Source organism: Cynoglossus semilaevis, chromosome 9 (genome assembly GCF_000523025.1).
Source record: "Cynoglossus semilaevis isolate Cse_v1.0 chromosome 9, Cse_v1.0, whole genome shotgun sequence".
Taxonomy (NCBI): Eukaryota; Metazoa; Chordata; class Actinopteri; order Pleuronectiformes; family Cynoglossidae; genus Cynoglossus; species Cynoglossus semilaevis.
The window spans coordinates 17,720,283-17,739,643 of record NC_024315.1 but is presented as its reverse complement, the minus strand read 5'-3'; the positions used below and the strand labels follow the sequence as shown (position 1 = coordinate 17,739,643).

The window sequence follows — 19,361 nt, the reverse complement described above, 5'->3', positions numbered from 1 at the left end:
CACCGACTGTGAACAGTTATGACAGCAGAATAAATTATGGCACTAAACGTAAAAGTCAATTAGTGAAAATCACTAGATTTAATTTTTAAAAACGCATTACACTGTCACTGTATATCCCATAATTGCACCTTCTGCCTAGTTATCATTGCTCAAATACACAGACGATACTTATATATCTTTTCTACCAGACACCGTTCAGATGAACAGTAATGACCAAGTCTATGAAGAGACATTTTTACAGATTAATAATTATATCAATTGGATTAGTCACAGATAAAAAATGTGAGAGAATTTAGTTCATTTTTAGCAATAAACATGGTTTTTGTACTACTGAGCCCCAGTTTATTAATTTATCTCAATAAATCATGAACAACGGTGATAAATCAACCACTAACATGTGATCAATCAGGTTCAAAATTCTAAATGATTAAAATCCTTGAATAAGTAGATCGAATAAATAATAATAATTATTATATGTGGAATGCATGTTTCTTTAATAAGACGAAAAAGAAAATAGTTTTATGAAAGGACTAAAGGACTAAAGGACTAAACTAATTATATGGCTTTACTGGTCTTAACAGAAATGCGCAGCTTATAAACAAAATAATTAACACATTCATTACTTTTAGTCCCATACACAAGGTAGTTACACAAATATGTGAAATATCAAACCATTACAGTGAACGACAGCTTTGAGTTTCTCACCAACACCTCAGTTTCATGACCTCTGTCAAACATTTCTAGAAATAGTTTCTTCTCACAAGCAAATACTAGAGCTATGAAACCAAGATCCACGACCTAGTTTGTGTCCTAGCCCCGGTGGAGAACAGAATTCAGAGCTCTGAAGGGTTCCTGAAACAGTGCAGTGCAGTTTAACCTACAAATGCAAACACTTTTCCACCGTCTCACCTCCTCTCTCCTTTCTCTTTTCTCCTCCTCTCACCACCCCTCCTCATCTCTCTGTCCTTCCCCACCAGAGGAGTCCTCTCCCTGGTGCAGACCTTCTGCCCTCCGCCTCCCGGCTTTGGGTGAGTCAACCCTCTGAGCCCATTCATCTTGGCCCCTCTCCCCCCTGTCCTCTTCCACCACCTGCTCATCATCCTCTCCCTCCTCTTCCTCTTGACTTTTCTCAGAATCTGACTCATCTGAGTTGTCATCTTCCAGGTAGCGATAACCTTTGACCTGTGAAAAACAAAGCCATGTTTTTTATGATAATTAGTCAACGCAAAACTAGGTCAATGTTTATTTACTGTCAAGAATCAAGTAAATTAGGGTTATTTAATTAGACAGTGTGTATCATTGGCTTAGCACTGAAAACCATCTAGGGCTAAAGCTTAGCTATTGCTAACTTTTATCCATCTCCTTCTCTCTATGCACTTAGGATTCATCCAGAAAAAAATATTTTATTTTGGTCATTCACAATATCACCACTATTATAAATAAAAGGTGAAACATTTTCAAACCGGTGATGAAAAAACAATAAAAAGAATTAGCAGACAACAAATACCAATTAGACTATGAATACAGAAAATACACAACAAACTCATTAGTAGGTGGAAAAAATGTTTATCAAAAATACATAAAATACAGAATTGTGCAAAACATATAAAACTGTTCAGGCAGAAAAAGACATTGTATTCAAGCATTAAAGGAAGGTAAAGGTTTTCAAGCAGCTGTGAAAAGGCTGTGGTTACCTTGTGTCGTGGACGTGGGATACGTGGCAGTCTGGGTCGTACGTCCTTAGCCACCCGACGCTCCATCACCCAGTAACAGTAACAGGACAAGATTAGGAAGGCCATGAGGATGGAGAGTTTGGCCTGAAAAAGAAAAAAAACAGGTTTTGTGTAGAATTTATTTTTTAAATCACACAAATAATGCTGTAAAACAAACTATACTCCACCCTCATAGGCAGCTTGGACCAGAGGTAAACAATAAAGATGGCGATGGCCTGCCACCAGTGATAGATGGTGTAAACAAAGTCCAGACGTTCTTTCTCTTCAGCATACAGTACACCCAGAAGAGCTGAGACACACACACACACACACACACACACACACACACACACACACACACACACACACACACACAGTGAGTCGACGCTGACACTTCATGTGTGAACACAAAAGTTTAGGCACAGAACGTCCCGACACCTCCACCACCACAACTATTACTCACTGCTGAGGCCCGTCTTGTTCAGGGCGGTGCCAAGGCCCCACAACACGGAGATGACCAGCAGAGGGAGCAAATACTCTGAATAGGTCTCGTCCTTCTTACGGACCAGGGAGAATATCTGAAGGGCCACTAGCAACACCAGATGTACAACAGCGCCACCAACCAGACATATCCAGCGGGGGAAACGAAGAAGGAGAAGAGACAGGATGGAGAAGAGGGAGCAGGAAAACCCGTAGACCACAATGAGGAGCCAGAGCTTATTCAGGCCCAGGATGCAGACTCCATAGGACTGTAGAAGGAGAAGGAGAAAAAAAGAAATGTCTTTTATTCACATTAATCATCATTGTAACCAGTGAAAATGTATCAACTGTTGGACCATCATTTAACTTTACATGTCTGGTCCTACCAACATTTTGGCTAATACTGGCTAAGCTTTCAGACCAGGCCTCACCAACCTGTTAATAGTGGAAATTAATTGTTTGGACAGGACAGGCATGTAACTTGGCAACTGAGTCCATGGGGGGAACTGGTAGCCCCCGTGGACTACCACGTTGGTGACCCCTGTTTTAGACCTGAGCTATAAATGCTAATTACCAGTTGTTATATATAAATTAGGATGATCTATACCATAATGAAGCCTATGTTCAATCGTCATCTCGAATTTTACATTAACAGCTGTTTGTAGTAAAAAGGAAGGATTATGGTTCGTTTAAAGACTTTTCCCTAATGGTGACAATTTGATGACATTAATCTCATAAATTGTTTCCATAATGATAGATAATTACTGATGGCTTGTCCCTTCATCAGGGGCCACCAACACAGTAGTCTATACAGTATCCAAAACAAAGCAGTACCAAAGAAAACCCAGTGATGGCGAACAGTGTTTCAAAGCCACTGTAGAAGAAGAAGGGACAGAGCAGTCGGAGACGGTAATCCCTCAGATGTTTGAAGGGCAGCTGGAAAATGTTTCCCCAGCCAATGCTTCGAAGGTCAATCTCTTCTGTCGGCCTGTAGGCGGCGCCACACAAGGCAAGAAACTGTGGGAGTTTAATGAGAAGCGTGAGGCCACTGTGGAGCGGATGTGAAACGATGTCAGCGTGTGGAGCAGATCTCACAATGATCATAGCCAGGAAGGCGAAGCCCATGAGGACGCTCTCCACCTGGATGAGCAGCATGGATCGTGGAAGTACGTACAGAATTGTGGTGTTAAATCCAGGGATCAGGCCACTGATGGGAGCACCTGAGGAGAACCAGACAGTGTTTCTTTAAATCACAGTTTTACAAATGTTTAAACATTAAACTGTATTTTTATTGGCCATCTTATTTCTTGCATTATTTTGTTCATTTGACCTTTATTATTCATGACCTTTATGACTTAGAGACATGTTGTTCTGACTCCGTCTGATGTTCTGAGGAGTTTCTAAGACTTTTATCAGTTTTTCTTTAGACTGTTTTTCTGAACTGGTTGACCTTGGTGCTTTACCAACTGTGCCACTTAAAGAACCAGTACATTCTAGTGATTGTGTTTTTTTTTTCATTTCCAGGAGGTCAACTGTGTTTAAGTTGCTGCTCCTGTTGTTTCCCGAGTGTTGTTTAAAATGAAAAAGCAAAGCTTTTGTCAGTAGGTCCCGTCTGCAGACCAATCATCCACCATCATGGAAACATCACAGTAAATTACTTGTTAAAGTGAATCATTTTCCTCTGCACGTGCCTCGCGTCATGCCCCATGTCGTGCCCCACAACAAAAGTGTGTTAACACCTGTGGTTATTTTCCAGGTAATGGTTTGTTTAAGGAAAAGTGTGTTTACCGCAGACTTTGACATTGAAGAGAATGTGACCATTGTCTAGCAGTTTGAGAACAACAAGCATGGGGAACTGGGCAAAGATGAAACTCAACTGGGGAGAAAAACAGAAAACAAAATGTTTTTTTCCCACAAGTACAATTATAGATGGTGCAAGAAGGTGTAAAAAGCCATTAATGGAATCTCACAAAGAAGATGATGTGAAAGACAGACTGGAAGATGATGATGTAGCGGTGGCAAGCTCCTTTGGGAAGCTTTTTCTGTTCCTGCACATGCTCTTCCTTGTAGTTGACATACTCGTAATACTGCTGCGCCATCCTGCAGGAGGTGAGTGAGACCAGAAAAAAAACACAAACATGCCCATAAGACAAAGTTTGATAGTCTGTAGGGTGGAGGCAGGCTGGACTGACTGGAGACAGGTTTCAGGCTGTTGGACAGAAACGTCCAACAGACCAGTGTTTCATAACCTTTTCTGAACCAACACAGATATTTTGCATTGGAAAAATCCCTGGTACACAACCAAAAATAAATATCACAAAGTTTATGTAATTAAGTGATTGCCAAGTTTGCTTTTTTTTTAAATTTATTTTATTTATATGGTCTTTATTGTCATTGTACCACAGGGACACAACGAAACTGAGCCTCTGCTTTTAACCCATCACCAAGGGGAGCAGTGGGCAGCTTTAAGCGCCCTATGCCAATACTGTCCAAACAATTAATTTCCGATTCCGATATCAACCAATTACGACATAGCGGGGCAGTGGTGGCCTGGTGGTTAAGGACACCTGCTCACTAAGGCGCTGGGTTAAAGCAGTGTTTTCTACCCCTATTGGGATACTATTAATATTAATAATATTTATTTGTTTATCTGTACAAACCACTATACAGAGGTGCTGGCACCAGCGTTCTGCATACACTGTCATTATTTAAATGGATTAATAAAACGAGCTGCAAATGCTGCCGTCTAGTGACTTTCACTTTCATATACAGTCGTTTTTTTCCCAAAACTATTTTTAGGGCACACATCATTTGGCAAAACCAAGTCATTGGGTTATCGGGTTATTATCGGACATCCCTAATTAAAACAATTATGTTAAATTAGACTAACTTCCTAAGGTACACCTTATGGTCCCACAAGTCGCATCAAGGTTCCACAGCACAGTGTAAAATCATGGAAGCATTCTCTGACTGACAACACTGCTGCACAGACACAGAGTATATTAGATCAGTACCAGGCTATTTACAGTCACTGTAACACACTCTGATAGGTGTCGACAAGACCGTCAAGGAAACTACAAGTGCTGTTTGCTGACAGTTACATAACAAAGGTTAAAGTTCAGGTTATGTAAATCGTTGTCTTTGACAACAAAACTTTTTTGTTCTCACCTGGTTATGTAATTTCCCAAGGACGCCCAGAGTGGTACAATGACCGCACCGATGGCTACAGCTGACGGAACAAGAGTGTAGTACCGTTCCCAGTAATTGGTGGAGACAAAGAGAGCGTAGATTCCTGAAGCCAGAAACATCATCCACTTGGTTCCCAGAAACCTGTTGACCAATGTTGAACATTAAAAATGTTGAACACTGAAGATTTGAGAACATGGAGCCAACTACTCAAAATAAATGAGTTTATGAAGAGTGAAAACTTTAACTAAACAGTTCTTATGTATAGTGTTGGGATTCAAAATTTATTGTATCTTTTTTTTGACGGTTTTGAGCATACAAAGTACGCAACATCATGTTTGTAGACAACATGTGCACAGACTTTGGTCAACACAAAAACTGAAATCACTTCTTCATCACTTCGATCATTTTCACAGTAGCAAACACAACTAGAGCCACGGGTAGAGGCATACAAACTGACATTCACACCTGTAGTGTGTCATTTATACTTAACCTAACACTGCTTGTTTTTGTACTTTCTGAGGACACCATAACCCCTGGAGAAACACACTACATCACTTTTTTTTCTCTTTCAACTAGGAATTTGCCACAGTCATCCCACCCACACTCCTTCATCCACATCAAAATTAAAGAAGTTCTGTTGTTGCCAACAGCCTATCAGCATATCGTTGACATGTAGATGACATCCCATTTACATGTAGTACATGTACTGACCAAACCAACCAACCACATTGAAGCAACGGAAAACAGCTTCCTTTTATGCGTCCAGCTCACAGTCCAAAAAATAGGTTGCTGACGGGCAGAAAAAAAAGACCGTGAGCTGCTGTTTGAGACCACTGCTCTATAGAGTTTAAATGTTTTGTCCAGGTGATTTCCCCCAACACGTCTGATTAGGTGAATTGGTCACTCTAAATTAAGTGTAGGTGTGAATGTGAGTGTGAATGTTCACATGTGGTGCTGTGATGGATCAGTGAATCAGTGTCAGACCAGAGTCCAGCCCTGCCCTCGCCTGATGACTATTTGGATTATCTCCAGCTCCTCCACTGACCCTGAGATGGATAAAGCAGCAGGAGATGAATGAATGTCTACCTGATGAGGAGGGGGGTGTAGAGCAGACCTACAATGGGCGTGACATTGATGCCCATCAGTATCTTGCGGTCGATGTCCACCAGGCCGAGGTTGCTGTACTTCACCTCTCTGTAGGTCGTGTCATAATGGAGCAAGAGCTGCATCTGAAGAAGACCTGCGGAGAACGTATAAGAACAGCTGAGAGTCTGCAGCTCAGCCCGAGTTTCTCCAACAACCTTCTCTCCATCCACTCACCCATGTAAACACTGTAGACAATCATGGCTCCAACACTGGCTGCAACCACATTCTTGATGACACCGAGCCTCTTCCTACGGTAGTACTTCTTTTCCTCTTCCTCCTCATTGTACTCAGAGTGAGGGCCCAGAAACTCCTCCATCTATGACCAAAGTTAACAAATTCATTTTCGTCCAACACAATCTGAAAAACATTTTTCAACAACACTCTCACCTGGCCCTGTATGTTGTCGTCTTGACCCAAATCTCGCAATTCGTTAATGACACCATTAGGAGGTGCTTTAACATCAGCATCTCCGAGCTGCTCTTCTCCGTCAGCTGCCTCCATCTAGTGACCAAAAAGCAACAGTACAGCGATTTCGTTGCGTGGTAATTTCACTTCTGCTCATTTAATAAAAGGATTCTCTTACTGATGTAGAAAAGCAATTCATTATTAATAGTTGAGATAATGATACTTTCTTTTCATAGCTCCTGTTCCAATACATGTTCATCGCCCCCAGGTATGCTGCCACAGTATTTCATTTTACACATCAGTTGTTCCTGATTGTCATCCCAGAGTGTGGTCGAGATTCATTGTGCTGCACTCTATAGCTGTGTTTTGTAATAAAATGTATTGTATTGTATGTATTACAGTTTAAGGATATGAATCTTTTTTTAAAAAACTTGATACTTTAGTAAAGAGAAGAAACAATGGGCAGTGTTCATTTAAGTCGGGTCTTCTTCCCATATTTGTTGTCATTAAATAAATTATAATTATAGATTTATAATAAATCCTAATTACATTTACAGTCACAGTCTGTGGTCGTGTTCTTTTTTTAATTCTGACAAAGTCATGTTGCTATAAAGAGGATATGAACCTGTGTAATGTGAACACAGCACACTTCCCTTGTTAGATTTATTTTTAGAGTACATTGCCTACTAATATACAGATGAACATACGTCTGTATTATAACAAACTACAGTATTCAGTACTAAACCACATTAAGCTATCCCTTATTTTTATCTAACTTTGTTATTCCTATGCTGCCTTTTTACTGATTTTTGTAGCATACATATAGACATACACACATACATGTGTGCATATATGTATAAATACATGTTAAATGTTAAATTCTGCGACGTTCAGAGTATATTCATTATTCTCAGCACAAGCTCTGTATTTTTATATTAATCCAGAAACGTCAGGGACTGCTGTAAAAATATAACGTGACGTAATAAAACATTATTTTAACCAGATTAGTGTTAGAAAACATCTCAACAACACACCCTTTTATCAGGTTCACCTTCACCTGAGGGGAAAAATAATTAAAGATATCAGACTCACGATTTGGACAACGTGGACAATGGAGACCAGACCTGCGTCCACCTGAAACACTCGATACTGTCTCTAACAGTGAGTCTCTCACGATCACTTCCCCATTCGCTCACACGAACAGCAGCTGTAAATAAGAAATACTTTCAGGGGGAAACGAAAGTTTGTTGTTTTACTTCCTCCCTGATGAGTGCCACTGTAACCTCTCTTAAAGGGACAGAGCACTTTCAATTCTCAGCGACACGGTTTCAAATACCTAGAACATTAAGTGCCATTTTCCACAATGGCTAAGTATATTCTATTAGAATATTACTCAAGTTAAAAAGTCTTGTATACAAATGTTCGCTTTATATATCAGCCTCCCTACATTTTCCCTGACAAAAGCACAGAAAAACACAAAAAATAGTCTATATATAAATATAAGCGCAAGAATTTAAAACAATAAAGCAAAAGACATAGCATTCATGCTAATGTTACTGCACACTACTGTAATAGCAATCTGTACTGATCCTGTCACCCACCTCCTACTGTTTGGTTTGTTGGTAATCATTAACCTCAGTGTATGCTAACATGCCGGTTCATGTTAGCAACGCTGTAAATAAAAAGTCACATGGGTTATGACTGTTGAGGCTAATATTTACTTCCCTATTTTTAGCTTACCGTTTTTAATGGAAAGGCGTTAGTCAAGACAACCTGAACAATACCGACAGCACCAATTATGTCATTAAAAACACTTTCTTATAAAGTTCTACGTGGTTTAATTGGTTAACGAATGAAAATGAAAACACAGCAGCTTCTCTGTGACAGACAGGAGGCTGCGGCACAGTGACGTCACAGTCATAATTAATGGTCCACTTACAAACAGCACAAGAGTCCACAGATATGAGGTTCGCGCTTCAAGTCTACAAGTCCAAGTTCCCACTACGACCCCAGTCCAAGTCTGGATCCAAAGTAAACTTAAAAAGCGATTTCTGTTGTTGTAGTTGTTTGTTTTACACCATAGTCACAGCAGGTATTAGGGGCGTGTTGGACTGGTGGTGCACTGTACTTGCATCTAACTGCTCTTACCGCCTCTAACCACAAGGTGTCACTTTTAAAGAGAAAAGCGAAAAAGGGGGAGAAAAAGGGGTATCACACAAAATATAAAATGAATATAAAAGGACAGTGGTGTGCATGTTTAACCGGCTGTACCTGCATGATATTTGTAATGACAACTGAATGGTGGCGACTGTCATAATTATCAGATTTTTGAGTGTAGATCATATGACCATAAGCAGAGACATTATTTTTTTCATGACCTGGTTCTTTGTTTTACTTGCAGCTGAGGAACTTGTTAGTGGGCAGGAACCAGTCTGAGACTTGATGCTTCTTTTCACTGAAAACAAACATGAGGACACAACATAAAGACTCACCGGACAAAGTCCACACCTGCCTAAGTCTACCACAGCCTTCTGCTGTTGGCTGTGTGAACTAACTTGCTGTTCACACCAAAGACCATAGACAAAACCAGAGATTTTAGCTCCCGCTCACAGAAGTTGATCCACTGGTGTATCTTTCAAAAAAACTGAAATGTGTTATTTTGTTATTTCAGTGTTTAAATTGAATGAAGATCATACATTTTGTTAAAGCGGCAGCTGTAGACTCGTGGTCTTTTTGGGTTAAAATGTTAATTCTCTCTATGGACTTTGGTGTTAGAGGTCAACTTCAGCAGTCGTGGACTTCAGTTGCAGAGCCTGGTTGGCAGCCATGTCCAGGTTTTATGTTTAGGTTATATCTTTGTAGTCAGTTTTCTGGTAACTGCTCTAGCACCACACTTTAGACTGAAGGTTAAACAGACCAGACTGATCTACAAAAATAAATGGACAGCTCCAGGATGCTTTAGGATACAGATGAGCAACTCAACAACGTTCCATGAGGTGCTCCAGTGTGAACTTCACCTTTGTCTGCAGTATTCTCAGTTTTCATTTCACTGTAACATTGACATTAAAACCTCCATCTTTTACTGCAGAGAAACCAGACATGCAAACCCAAGTGTCTACTATAATAACCCCCAGCCCTGTCCTTCATCGCTGTCTCTATCCACTGCCAGCAGCTGCTTTCCTCATCATCTCCTCGTCCTGAACCGACAGCTCTGTCAGTTTACGTCCCAACCTCTCATGGAGGTCCAGGTATTTGGCCACACAGCGGTCCAGGCAAACAGACTCCCCCTTTGTCAGCTCTGCTTCTTTATAATGAGGCGGTACACACTTCCTGTGGCAGGCATTGGTCATTCTGAGAGAAAAAATAAAGGTCAAGGGTCAGATTACTGGTCAACATTTTAAAGGATTCTTAAAGCAAGACCATTTCATTTCAACAGAGAAACATTTTAAAAACATCACATTTCACGTTCTGCAACATTGAACAGACTTATATGAGCAGCAAACTTCTTTGTATTTTAAAATGTGTATTTTTTCCAAAATATAAATGAGACATTAAAAAAACTAACCTAAATGATGAAAAAAAAGGAAAAAATACTCAAATGCATTTTATTAAGCATAAGTTAGTGAGGCATTAACTGTTCTCTGATTTAAACATTTTAATATTACCTTATGTGTCTTTTTGAAGATAAAATATTATTTCAAGGACTTTTAGAGGATCTTCCCCCTGAGAGCCCACACCATCCAGTATGTCCCAACAGTATGGTCACCATTCATGGGTCAGTTTGAAAATTAGTCAGCACAATAAACCCGAGCATAAACATTCGTTATATTGTGATGGACTAATCATTAATCGGTCATTGTAGCTTTAAACCGCTATTCAATTCTAGCGGTTTGGCTCTAGGTGAATTACTTCCGGTTCATTTCTGGGGCTTCAATTTAACACTTCTTACATTACGACTGAATAGAACTACAGCTACGATTTCATTCAAATACAACAATAAGCTTCAATATCTTAAAAATAAAAAAGCCAAACGTGTGGCGACAAAGGAAAAGTCACATACAGTACATTTTGAAATAGGTTTTCAACAGGAGCTAACAGCATTCATATCAAGCAATTACTCAACAGTCGAATAGACCTTCAGTTAAGATCGAAAAGAGGCTACAACACCACCTACTTCATCTGCACCACACCAACAAAAATAAAGTATCCGTATCTTTAAGATACTCGAGTGTTTTAAGGTTTTTACCGGTTGTACATGTCAGCCATCATCTCCACTTCCAGCTCCGCCGCAAGCTGCTGTGCTTTCATGGGATCCATGTCCACCGATGCTGCCTCACACGCTTTACGCTCTGGAGATCTTCTGCCACGGACAGATAGTCTGATTCATACACGCTGTCCTCAATATCAACGATGGCTCTGCTGCTGCTGTTACTGCTGCTGCTGCTGTAACCTTCAAAACACGTGTGTACGGTTTCCACAAGCACTTCCGCTCTCAAGATGACTAGAGCCAAACCGGGAGAGGAGAAAAAAAGTACGACCTCTGGTGGAGGGATCACTCCACTGTGATGTTAACAAGTTGATAGGAATTTGTCTTTTAAAAGAAATCAAGCCTTACAATTACAGTAATAATATCTAACAACCCTGTCGACTTTTCAAAGGTACAATCAAATACCCTATTGGCCAAACCATGGACCACACATTCCTTTTAATTGGCAGTCGGCTTCATTTACTGCGATTCTTACTGCCTTTTCCTGGTCATAATTGAACCTACATACTTCTTTAATTAAAAGTTCAATAAACTTTGACAATAAAAGACTATTTAGTCCAGCCTGAGGGGCACTACTGGGCTGAATCCCACATTAGAGGAGAGTGAAGAAAAACTTGGATGAAAGTGTTTTTTAAACAAACAAATTTTGTATATTTTTAATTAAAAATCCAACATAGAAATGCAATGGGTTTTTTTTTTTTACCTCTTCAATGATGTTAACCATTTTTAGTCTTACCGTTTTAAGTGCATTACACACTCCATCTATGTGACAAACTGATGAACAAAACATTCAGAAGATTTTTAAATTGGTCTGTTGAACTCATGAAGTGAGAAGACTGTGTGATCATAGAAAGCAACCTTTGTTAACTAATAGAACAAAACACGGAGAACATAAGAGTACCGCAGTCGTAGCCATCAGTCTGTGTCGTCTCCAGTCACATCAACCTCGTCCACATCCACGTCTTCCTCTTCATCTGGAACAATGTCACTGCTGAGAAGTTGTTCCTCTCTGCTCTGCACTCTGACTGGAGAAAAAGTCAGTACATCCACTTCCTCCTCCTCCTTGTTCTCCTCTATCAACACCATCTCCTCCACCACCACCATCTCCTCCTCCACACTGCTCGGAGACCTTCTGACCCCAGCAGGCTGCGGTCTGTCGTCGTCCTGACCCTTCTGTACTGTGTCACTGATGGTGTCTGGTACAAAGTATAAATCTATGAATTAATTAGGTGAAGTACATTAATACAAGAATTATTTTTAACGACTTACTATTCAAAAAAAATAATTAACTTGTTTTACACCCAGAGTTTACATAAAGAAGACAACAGTTCAGGGTTTACCTGTTGATTCTGTGGAAGAAAAGAGATCTGATACCAAGTCATTAAGGATAATGAAAAGCCAAATCTTTACTGTGATCATTTGGTTGCAGCTCCATCGCCGTTTTCATCCTGGTCGTTACTGAAGGGTCGTCACCATGACAACCATCTCTGTCCTCCTGTCGTGATCTTCTCTTCTTGATGTCTGACTGGTCCAAAGTCCGATTGTGATTTTCATCCAGTGCTGTACTGGAGCCTTTTCTCCTCTTCTCAGTCTCGGCAGCATCTTCATGACCCGGCTGCAGCCTCACAGGTGATCCGTTAAAAGTCACGTCTGTTCTCATCGTCTCTTCGGTGTCGGCATGTCTTTTTGTGTGGTTCGATTTCTGTTTTTCCTTTGAATTCCTTGTTTTTGAGTGTTGCATTTTTATGAATTTTTTAAACTCCTTCAGTATGGAAGTCCGGGAGCGATGTGTGTTCCTGTGTTTTCTGACCTCTGGGGTGTTTACCTCGGCACAAATATCAGACTTGTCACTTCTCTCAGTAGGGACATATTTTTCTGAGGCCACTGCAACCACAGGTACATCTTTGTTTGAGGTGTCACTTGGTTTTTGAGTTATTTTCAAATAATTCCTGGTTCTGATCCGACGCTGCTCCACAGTCACCACAGAACGTCTGGTCTTCTGTGTACAGTTGGCAGTTTTTCTGGTTCTTTTCGGCACATTGTTGTTGGACAAACTGACTTCACCTTTGACCAAGATTTGTTCGTTTTGTGACAAATCACATGCTTTCACACTAGTGCCGCCATCTGGTGGATGAGTCTTGGCATTAGCCTTCCTTCTTTTAGGTGCCACTGCTACATTCTGAACCTGATGTCTTTTAGTCTTCTTTGATTCAGGTCTTTCCTCTGGATGAGCAGATGTTGGGGTCGTTGTGACCATCGTCCAAGGAAACTGCCCTGACGCAGGTTTTTCTCTCAGCCAGTCGTGTTTCAGCAGAGTGGGTGGATTTCTGAACGTGGTACACAGAGGTACAGGAGAGAGACATGGGGGGAGCCTCATGTCAGCCATACAGAGTAAAGACAGATTATGAAGAGACTCTGTCTGCTTCCCATTCATTAAAGGCAAGAATTCAATGTTGTGCTGAAGAGAACCTGAGAACCCTGGGAATTCTGGGTAACATGTTTCCTGTACAGCTGAAGGGAAAGTTGAGGGAAGGACAGGTCTGGGTGTTGGTTTATCTGGACATAAAAATAGGTTTGATTTGTCTGAAGACGTAACCTGTCGACTCAACCCATTTATTTTCCACAAGGATTTTACGGAGGACTGATCCTGCTGCTGCTGCAGAGTATGATGATCATGCTGCTGCTGCATCATCGTGGCTTCTGATAGAACAGATGAAAGTCCTGGACAGGGAGGCAGGTTTTCTTCTGTAGAACCAGACTGGACACCTGTAAACAAATAGAACAATCTTAAACTTAAAGAGTTGACATGAAAACCTGTTGGATTTACAGTAAAACTTCTCATGTGAATAATCCAAGGTCTAATGTGAATTAATCACAGCAGGAAGATGTTTGTGTCAGGTTTTTTATCTTAATGTGACTGACATCTCATCTACTGTAAAAACAGCTTCTTTATACCTGTTTCTGTGAATGTGTTGTAAGTTCCTGTTCCTGATTCCTGGGTAAAGTGTTCACTTCCTGCACCAACAGGTCCCAGTGTTTGACTGGGTCCCAGGTCTTGGCAAATGCTTGGTTGACCATGATAATGAATTGAGGGGTTTTCTTCCAAGTCAGGCAGGAAGTGGAGGCTCATCATGATGTCCTCCAGCAGCTTCTCCTGCTCATCCGACTCCTCCACACAGTCCTGACTTTGGAGCAGGGGTGAGGCCTCCCTGGCTGTGCTCTGGTCTGGTGTGAGGGGGGCCCTGGAGGTCTCCTGGGAGTCAGAGGATGTGGGGAAATTGTTGGTAGAACACTGACTAGAACCAGAACACTGAGAGTCCATAATCTGTTCTGGGCTGGTGTGGGCTATGGGGGTCAAGGACTGGACACCGGAAGAGTCTGGGGGGTTGAGGTCCGAGAGTAAGACATCAACAGAGGGAGTCTGGGGGTGAGATTCTTGCAAAGACTTAGGATACGGGTATTGCAGCACCATTGATGGGTCAGTTGAGGAAGAGGATTTGACCTCAGTGAGGTCAGTGTTTAGACCACCCGGGTTGAGTCCATCCTACAGACAGAAGAGGAGACCAGCTGGAGAAAAACTCACTCCAACATAGTATTTACATCTTGTGTTGTTTTTATGAAAATAAAAAAAAGGAAGGCATTCATCTCTCTGTATTGACTCAACTTAAACCGACATGTAGTGAAAGCAGAACTGCAGGTTCTTATGTCGGCTTTACGTAACTGAAAGAACTGAAGGTGGACTCAACTGTGTCTCGTGTTTGCACCACCTCCCAGGATTCATGTTTGGTCTTCATCGTCCGTCTCAGCTTCACCTTTAGGAGAAGAAAAGACAAAAAGGTGAAAGTGCAAAGCTGAAGAGAAGACGTTTCTACACACCTGTCACCCACATCTATTTGACTTCCTGTCTCTGTCTCCTTGTTCTATACGGTTGCTCGTTTTTTGTTTAGAGCTGTGGGCCACAGATAATCATGACATCATCATGACAGCTCAGTGTCCAAATGTGTCTAAAACTTCTCACCTTGACTGCAGACTCAATGGTCTGTGATCGTTTGAGGTTCATCCTAACACCAACATCAGACATGTCTGTTTCCTCTCCCCAACTTAGATCTTCCTGTGTTTGTTGACCTCTGTCTCCCGACGTCTCTAGATTTCTTCCTCCAATCTCCACTTCTGTTCCATCTTCGTCCAAATCACATGAACAGTTGATGACAGAAGGAAGATGACAGAAGTTGTCTTTCTGGTCACTTGAACTGCCCATGGTGCTGCTGAGGGAAACACTGATGGTTGGGTGACCCAGTGACCCCTGACCTGAGGTGGGATTTGTTTCAGTTGTGTGTGTTGGAGTTTCTGCTGTTGTGGTGTGTGTGTTGGGGTGGACACAGCTCCAGTTTGAGGAGATCATTTCATCACTTGTTAAGGGTTGAGACTGTAGCCCAGCTGAAAGATCTGATCTGTGGTCCAGACGTGGCTCAGTCTGAACTTGTACTGTCCGTCTGTCTTCTGAGTGAAATTCATTCAGTCGTAATAAAGAACAGTCCCCTTCCCTTATTGGTCCATCTCTTTGTCCTTCCTCCAGTCCTGTAATCCCAAAACGTCGGGCTAAGGCCAGAACATCCTCTTGCTCGATGCTGCCTCTAACACACATGGCTCCAGAATACAACAGAGCGACCAGTTTCAACAGGGGCTTCGCCTTCACAGCGTGGAGCCTGAGATGATACTTCTGGCCAGGAGGAGGAGACGGGGAGGCTGACAGCTTCTCAGACAGATAGGGGCTGAGAGCTGCCAGGACACAGCTGTGGGTGGGTATGGAGATACCTGTCACAGAAACAACATTCAAATATCAAGAAGCCTTCATTGGTCACTAAATCACTAGGTTGCCGTTCTCCTTGTGTACCACAACCACCAATCAGTCAAAACAGTACTGCTTAAGTTCTTGTAAGTGAGTGTAACAAGGGTAGGACCATTATGACTAAAGGACTGGGTCAAAATTTGTATTTCAGCCTCACCTTCGGTTTGTAACAGAGTGTCACAGAACTGGACGTTGTTTTGTTGCCTCTGCAGCTCAACCAGAAGGTGCTTCTCAAAACCCGGCCACCAGTACCTCTGCATGGCCACAAGGGGGCTGAAAGAGGGCAGGAGAGAAGTGGAAGATAACTCACAGAGTTAAAGACACTTGACAAATCAGACAAGTCCGTAGTATTTTAACAAATTAAGTGAAAAGTGAGTGCATGCATATCAACATTTACATTACCAAACGTTTTTCCTTCTGATAAGTCAGACTAAATGAAAATATCAATTTACAGATTAAAAAAAAAAAAAGAATTTATTATGCCATAAGTTAATTCACACGATTAAAATTAAAACATTTCAAAAAGTAATTTTTCCAGATAACTGTTAGCTGGAAAAATCCATATTTGCGAGTTCGAGTAATTTTCCCCCTAATTTAGACGCTTACTAGCAGCTGGCAAACAAGCAGCTAACAGGCTAAAATAAAGCAAACACAGGGGAACGTTTGATTTTAAAACATCGTCATACAATAAACAATCGTGCAGGTTTTTATTGGGTACATAACAGAACTCATCTAAACTATTTTATTTGCCTTATCTCAAACGCTAAGGCTAAAACTGTGCTAATTAGGTCGAAACCCATAAGTTCCACTGATACATTTTAAAAAATTAAATGAAGTAAAACTTACCAGTATGTTTGTGTTCACAGGGCGTAGGGCTGATAAATATCACAAAGATATAGAAGTGTTTATCACAACAATAAACATCACAGAAATCAACCGTAACCTGTTCCCACGTGTTTTCCTCCTGAAAGGTGAAATTACGAGACCATAACTGATAGTGACATCTAGCGGCGGTTAGTGTCATGGAACTGGAAGTCATCAGGACATCAAGCAAAAGAAAACTGGACAAGATTCTGAGAAATTATTTTCTTTTTATTAAAAACAGTATTGCTAGTTATGTAATTTTAATCATAAATGAGAATGTGCAACTTTTTAAGAGCCAAGGCAAAAAGATTAAGGTGTTTAGTCCAGAATCAGACAGTTTTTTCTCCATTAATGTTCCAGTATCAGATGACTCCTGGCGGAGGTGGATTTTTTTTTTTCTAAACCAACTCGTTTTGCATGTATTTAACACATATACTGAATGTTTTTAATCTAAAACACAAAATAAACTGATTGCATACGTGTTCACCCAGAGTCCCCAAAACAATTAGACCCAAATTAGAATATCACAAAAAGAAGAAAATATATAAAAACAAATCATTAAAATTAACAAATATTTTCTTGTATATATAGTTTTAATGTGCTTTCATTTATTTATTTATTATCTTTTTTTAAATCATTTTTAATATCAAATTCTGGTCTATGCCTCCTGGCATATGTTTCCTACCACCTTCACTCCTCCACTCTCGTCAGCCCACTCTTGAAGGCAACTTTTGAGAAACGTTTTTTCTCTGTTTTAACTTTGTATGAAATGAAAATGTTTAAATAAAAAAGAAAATGGGATTCTGGAGCGAGGGGAGGAGGAGAGAAGGGCGCTAACCTACCCTGCCCAGTGCTTGTTTTAATAATAATGTTCTCTACACTGAGAATGTGTGACAACACTGCATGGTGTCCCACACTCTCCTGCAGGTCTCTGGGGGTGTTCAAACCTGTGGAGCTGCATTTTTAATGGTAAACTAAAGATTGTTACACCGACCTTTTGGTCAGATAGTGTCTGCTACTACTACATTCACGGCTAACAGTATTTTTAGAAGATAACTGGATCCATTTTTTTTTTAATTGGTGCATGTTCAGTGGATACCATCGAGGAGGAGGACTGATGGGGGAGTTTCTCCCAGGTTTGTCTTTTACTAAAGCAAACATGACAAGTGTGAACACACCCTGTAAGTCAGGCCAAATGTGAAGTTTGGTAAAACACTGGATTGTTAAAGAAGCTTTTTATCACATAGAAAATATTTCTGCTGCCACAATTCACCTCTGTTTACAAGTTCACGGTCCCCCACTATTTTGCTTAATAGAAAACCACTGAGTTCTATAGACGGTATTATATTTTAGACAAATCCTGCTGAGAATGACTGGTGACTAGGATCACTGAACAACCAATCAGAGTGAGGCACTCCATTTAGCCCACTGCTTCTTGTTTGTATTAAAGGTTTACAGATTTTGGAGTGGAAGAAGGCGGGAACTGGGAACACAATGAAACTGCCCCCAAAATATGAAAAAAGAGAACGAGACTAAGACCTTAAAGAAAGGAAGAAAGCAAAAGAGAGAGAGGAAGAGAGAGAGAGCACAGAGTGAACTGTTATTTTCCACAGGGGGAGAATTAATTTTCTGCTACTCAGTTCTCAGTTATATCTACAGATCACAGTCAAATACAGGATGAAAACCCAAGACAAGTTTCAGTTGAGCTGCTGTTAGGAAAAAAGATGTGTTCGTGTTTGTAGGTCTTTCATCGAGTATTGGCAGTCGCAGCGTTAGCAGTGTCTTTTGGCACATGTGCATCACTGTGATACTAAGCAGAGCAGAACAAAAAGAGCAGCAACCACAACCAACACAGAAGCAGAAGGTTAAGACAGATCTGAATTACTTTTAAAGATAGTGTCTTTGTAGAAGCCAGAGACACAGCGAGAGAGAAAGGAAGAGAGAGAAAAAGCAGAGTATTAGCATTTATGTAAAAATTCACCATAGTGTCAGTTTCTGATCGTAGTCTCATTTGTCTATAGCAATGAATTAAAAAGTCCTCAGATGATGTTTCTGCCTCTTCTTCAGCAGATCACCCAGAAAAGTCCTACAGTTGTTGTAGTTGTAGAGATGTATTGTTTTTTACCACAGTGTCAAAATGAATGGTTAGGGAATAAAGTGGTCATAGTATCACATCCTGATGTCCAGATCCAGCCCAGGTTTTCCATGTGGTTGAATTAGTGTGTGAGTGTCAGTGGAGGAATGTCACAGAGAAATACAGGATCAGAGAAGGAGCGAGGAGGAGGAGCAGGAGGGACAGGAGAGTTGAGTGTGAAAGGATGAAGTTCATCCTGTCTAGTGTACTGATGCCCCCCCAAGTGTCACTTTAACAAGGGCAGTAGGTGGGAGGAGGCTGTCGTCTGGTAATGCACACAATCAGTTTTTCTGCAAGAGAAGAAGAACTCATTTA

The 19,361-nt window shown here is 40.9% G+C and overlaps 4 protein-coding genes across 12 annotated transcripts in view; all 4 read right to left on the bottom strand.

The window, feature by feature from the left end:
• Positions 1 to 49: 49 nt before the first annotated feature.
• On the bottom strand, positions 50 to 9,008 carry unc93b1 (unc-93 homolog B1, TLR signaling regulator). The gene is made up of 14 exons (XM_017035298.2): positions 8,872 to 9,008; positions 8,025 to 8,139; positions 6,915 to 7,028; positions 6,702 to 6,843; positions 6,468 to 6,621; positions 5,361 to 5,522; positions 4,163 to 4,292; positions 3,981 to 4,068; positions 3,288 to 3,412; positions 3,027 to 3,209; positions 2,176 to 2,461; positions 1,901 to 2,022; positions 1,695 to 1,817; positions 50 to 1,182 (listed from the first exon to the last, which is right to left on the bottom strand). Exons 3-14 carry the CDS (start codon positions 7,026 to 7,028, stop codon positions 940 to 942), a joined length of 1,872 nt encoding a protein of 623 aa, XP_016890787.1. The 5' UTR covers positions 8,025 to 8,139; positions 8,872 to 9,008; the 3' UTR covers positions 50 to 939.
• timm10 (translocase of inner mitochondrial membrane 10 homolog (yeast)) lies at positions 8,754 to 11,407 on the bottom strand. The gene is made up of 2 exons (XM_008317654.3): positions 11,179 to 11,407; positions 8,754 to 10,283 (listed from the first exon to the last, which is right to left on the bottom strand). The coding sequence occupies exons 1-2, from the start codon at positions 11,247 to 11,249 to the stop codon at positions 10,088 to 10,090; spliced, it is 267 nt and encodes an 88-aa protein (XP_008315876.1). The 5' UTR covers positions 11,250 to 11,407; the 3' UTR covers positions 8,754 to 10,087.
• A 353-nt stretch (positions 11,408 to 11,760) lies between these two features.
• Positions 11,761 to 17,032, bottom strand: LOC103384227 (uncharacterized). 2 transcript variants are annotated; one of them, XM_008317658.3, is made up of 7 exons: positions 16,895 to 17,032; positions 16,206 to 16,321; positions 15,218 to 16,014; positions 14,946 to 15,011; positions 14,155 to 14,743; positions 12,610 to 13,965; positions 11,761 to 12,395 (listed from the first exon to the last, which is right to left on the bottom strand). In XM_008317658.3, the coding sequence occupies exons 2-7, from the start codon at positions 16,306 to 16,308 to the stop codon at positions 12,115 to 12,117; spliced, it is 3,192 nt and encodes a 1,063-aa protein (XP_008315880.1). In that variant the 5' UTR covers positions 16,309 to 16,321; positions 16,895 to 17,032; the 3' UTR covers positions 11,761 to 12,114. The 2 variants fall into 2 exon arrangements, with proteins under 2 accessions (XP_008315880.1, XP_024914664.1); XM_025058896.1 differs by having other exon boundaries at positions 12,256 to 12,395; positions 12,540 to 13,965.
• A 90-nt stretch (positions 17,033 to 17,122) lies between these two features.
• The window catches only part of ctnnd1 (catenin (cadherin-associated protein), delta 1), a 28,150-nt gene continuing 25,911 nt past the window's right edge, over positions 17,123 to 19,361 (bottom strand). For 4 of the 8 annotated variants that reach the window (XM_017035394.2, XM_025058898.1, XM_025058902.1 and 1 more), the window contains one exon: positions 17,133 to 19,336. In XM_017035394.2, coding sequence (XP_016890883.1) covers positions 19,278 to 19,336 — 59 coding nt within the window. In that variant the 3' untranslated portion in view covers positions 17,133 to 19,277. Of the gene's footprint in view, positions 19,337 to 19,361 lie in introns of all 8 variants that reach the window. The other 4 variants (XM_025058900.1, XM_025058897.1, XM_017035390.2 and 1 more) reach the window with 2 other exon arrangements.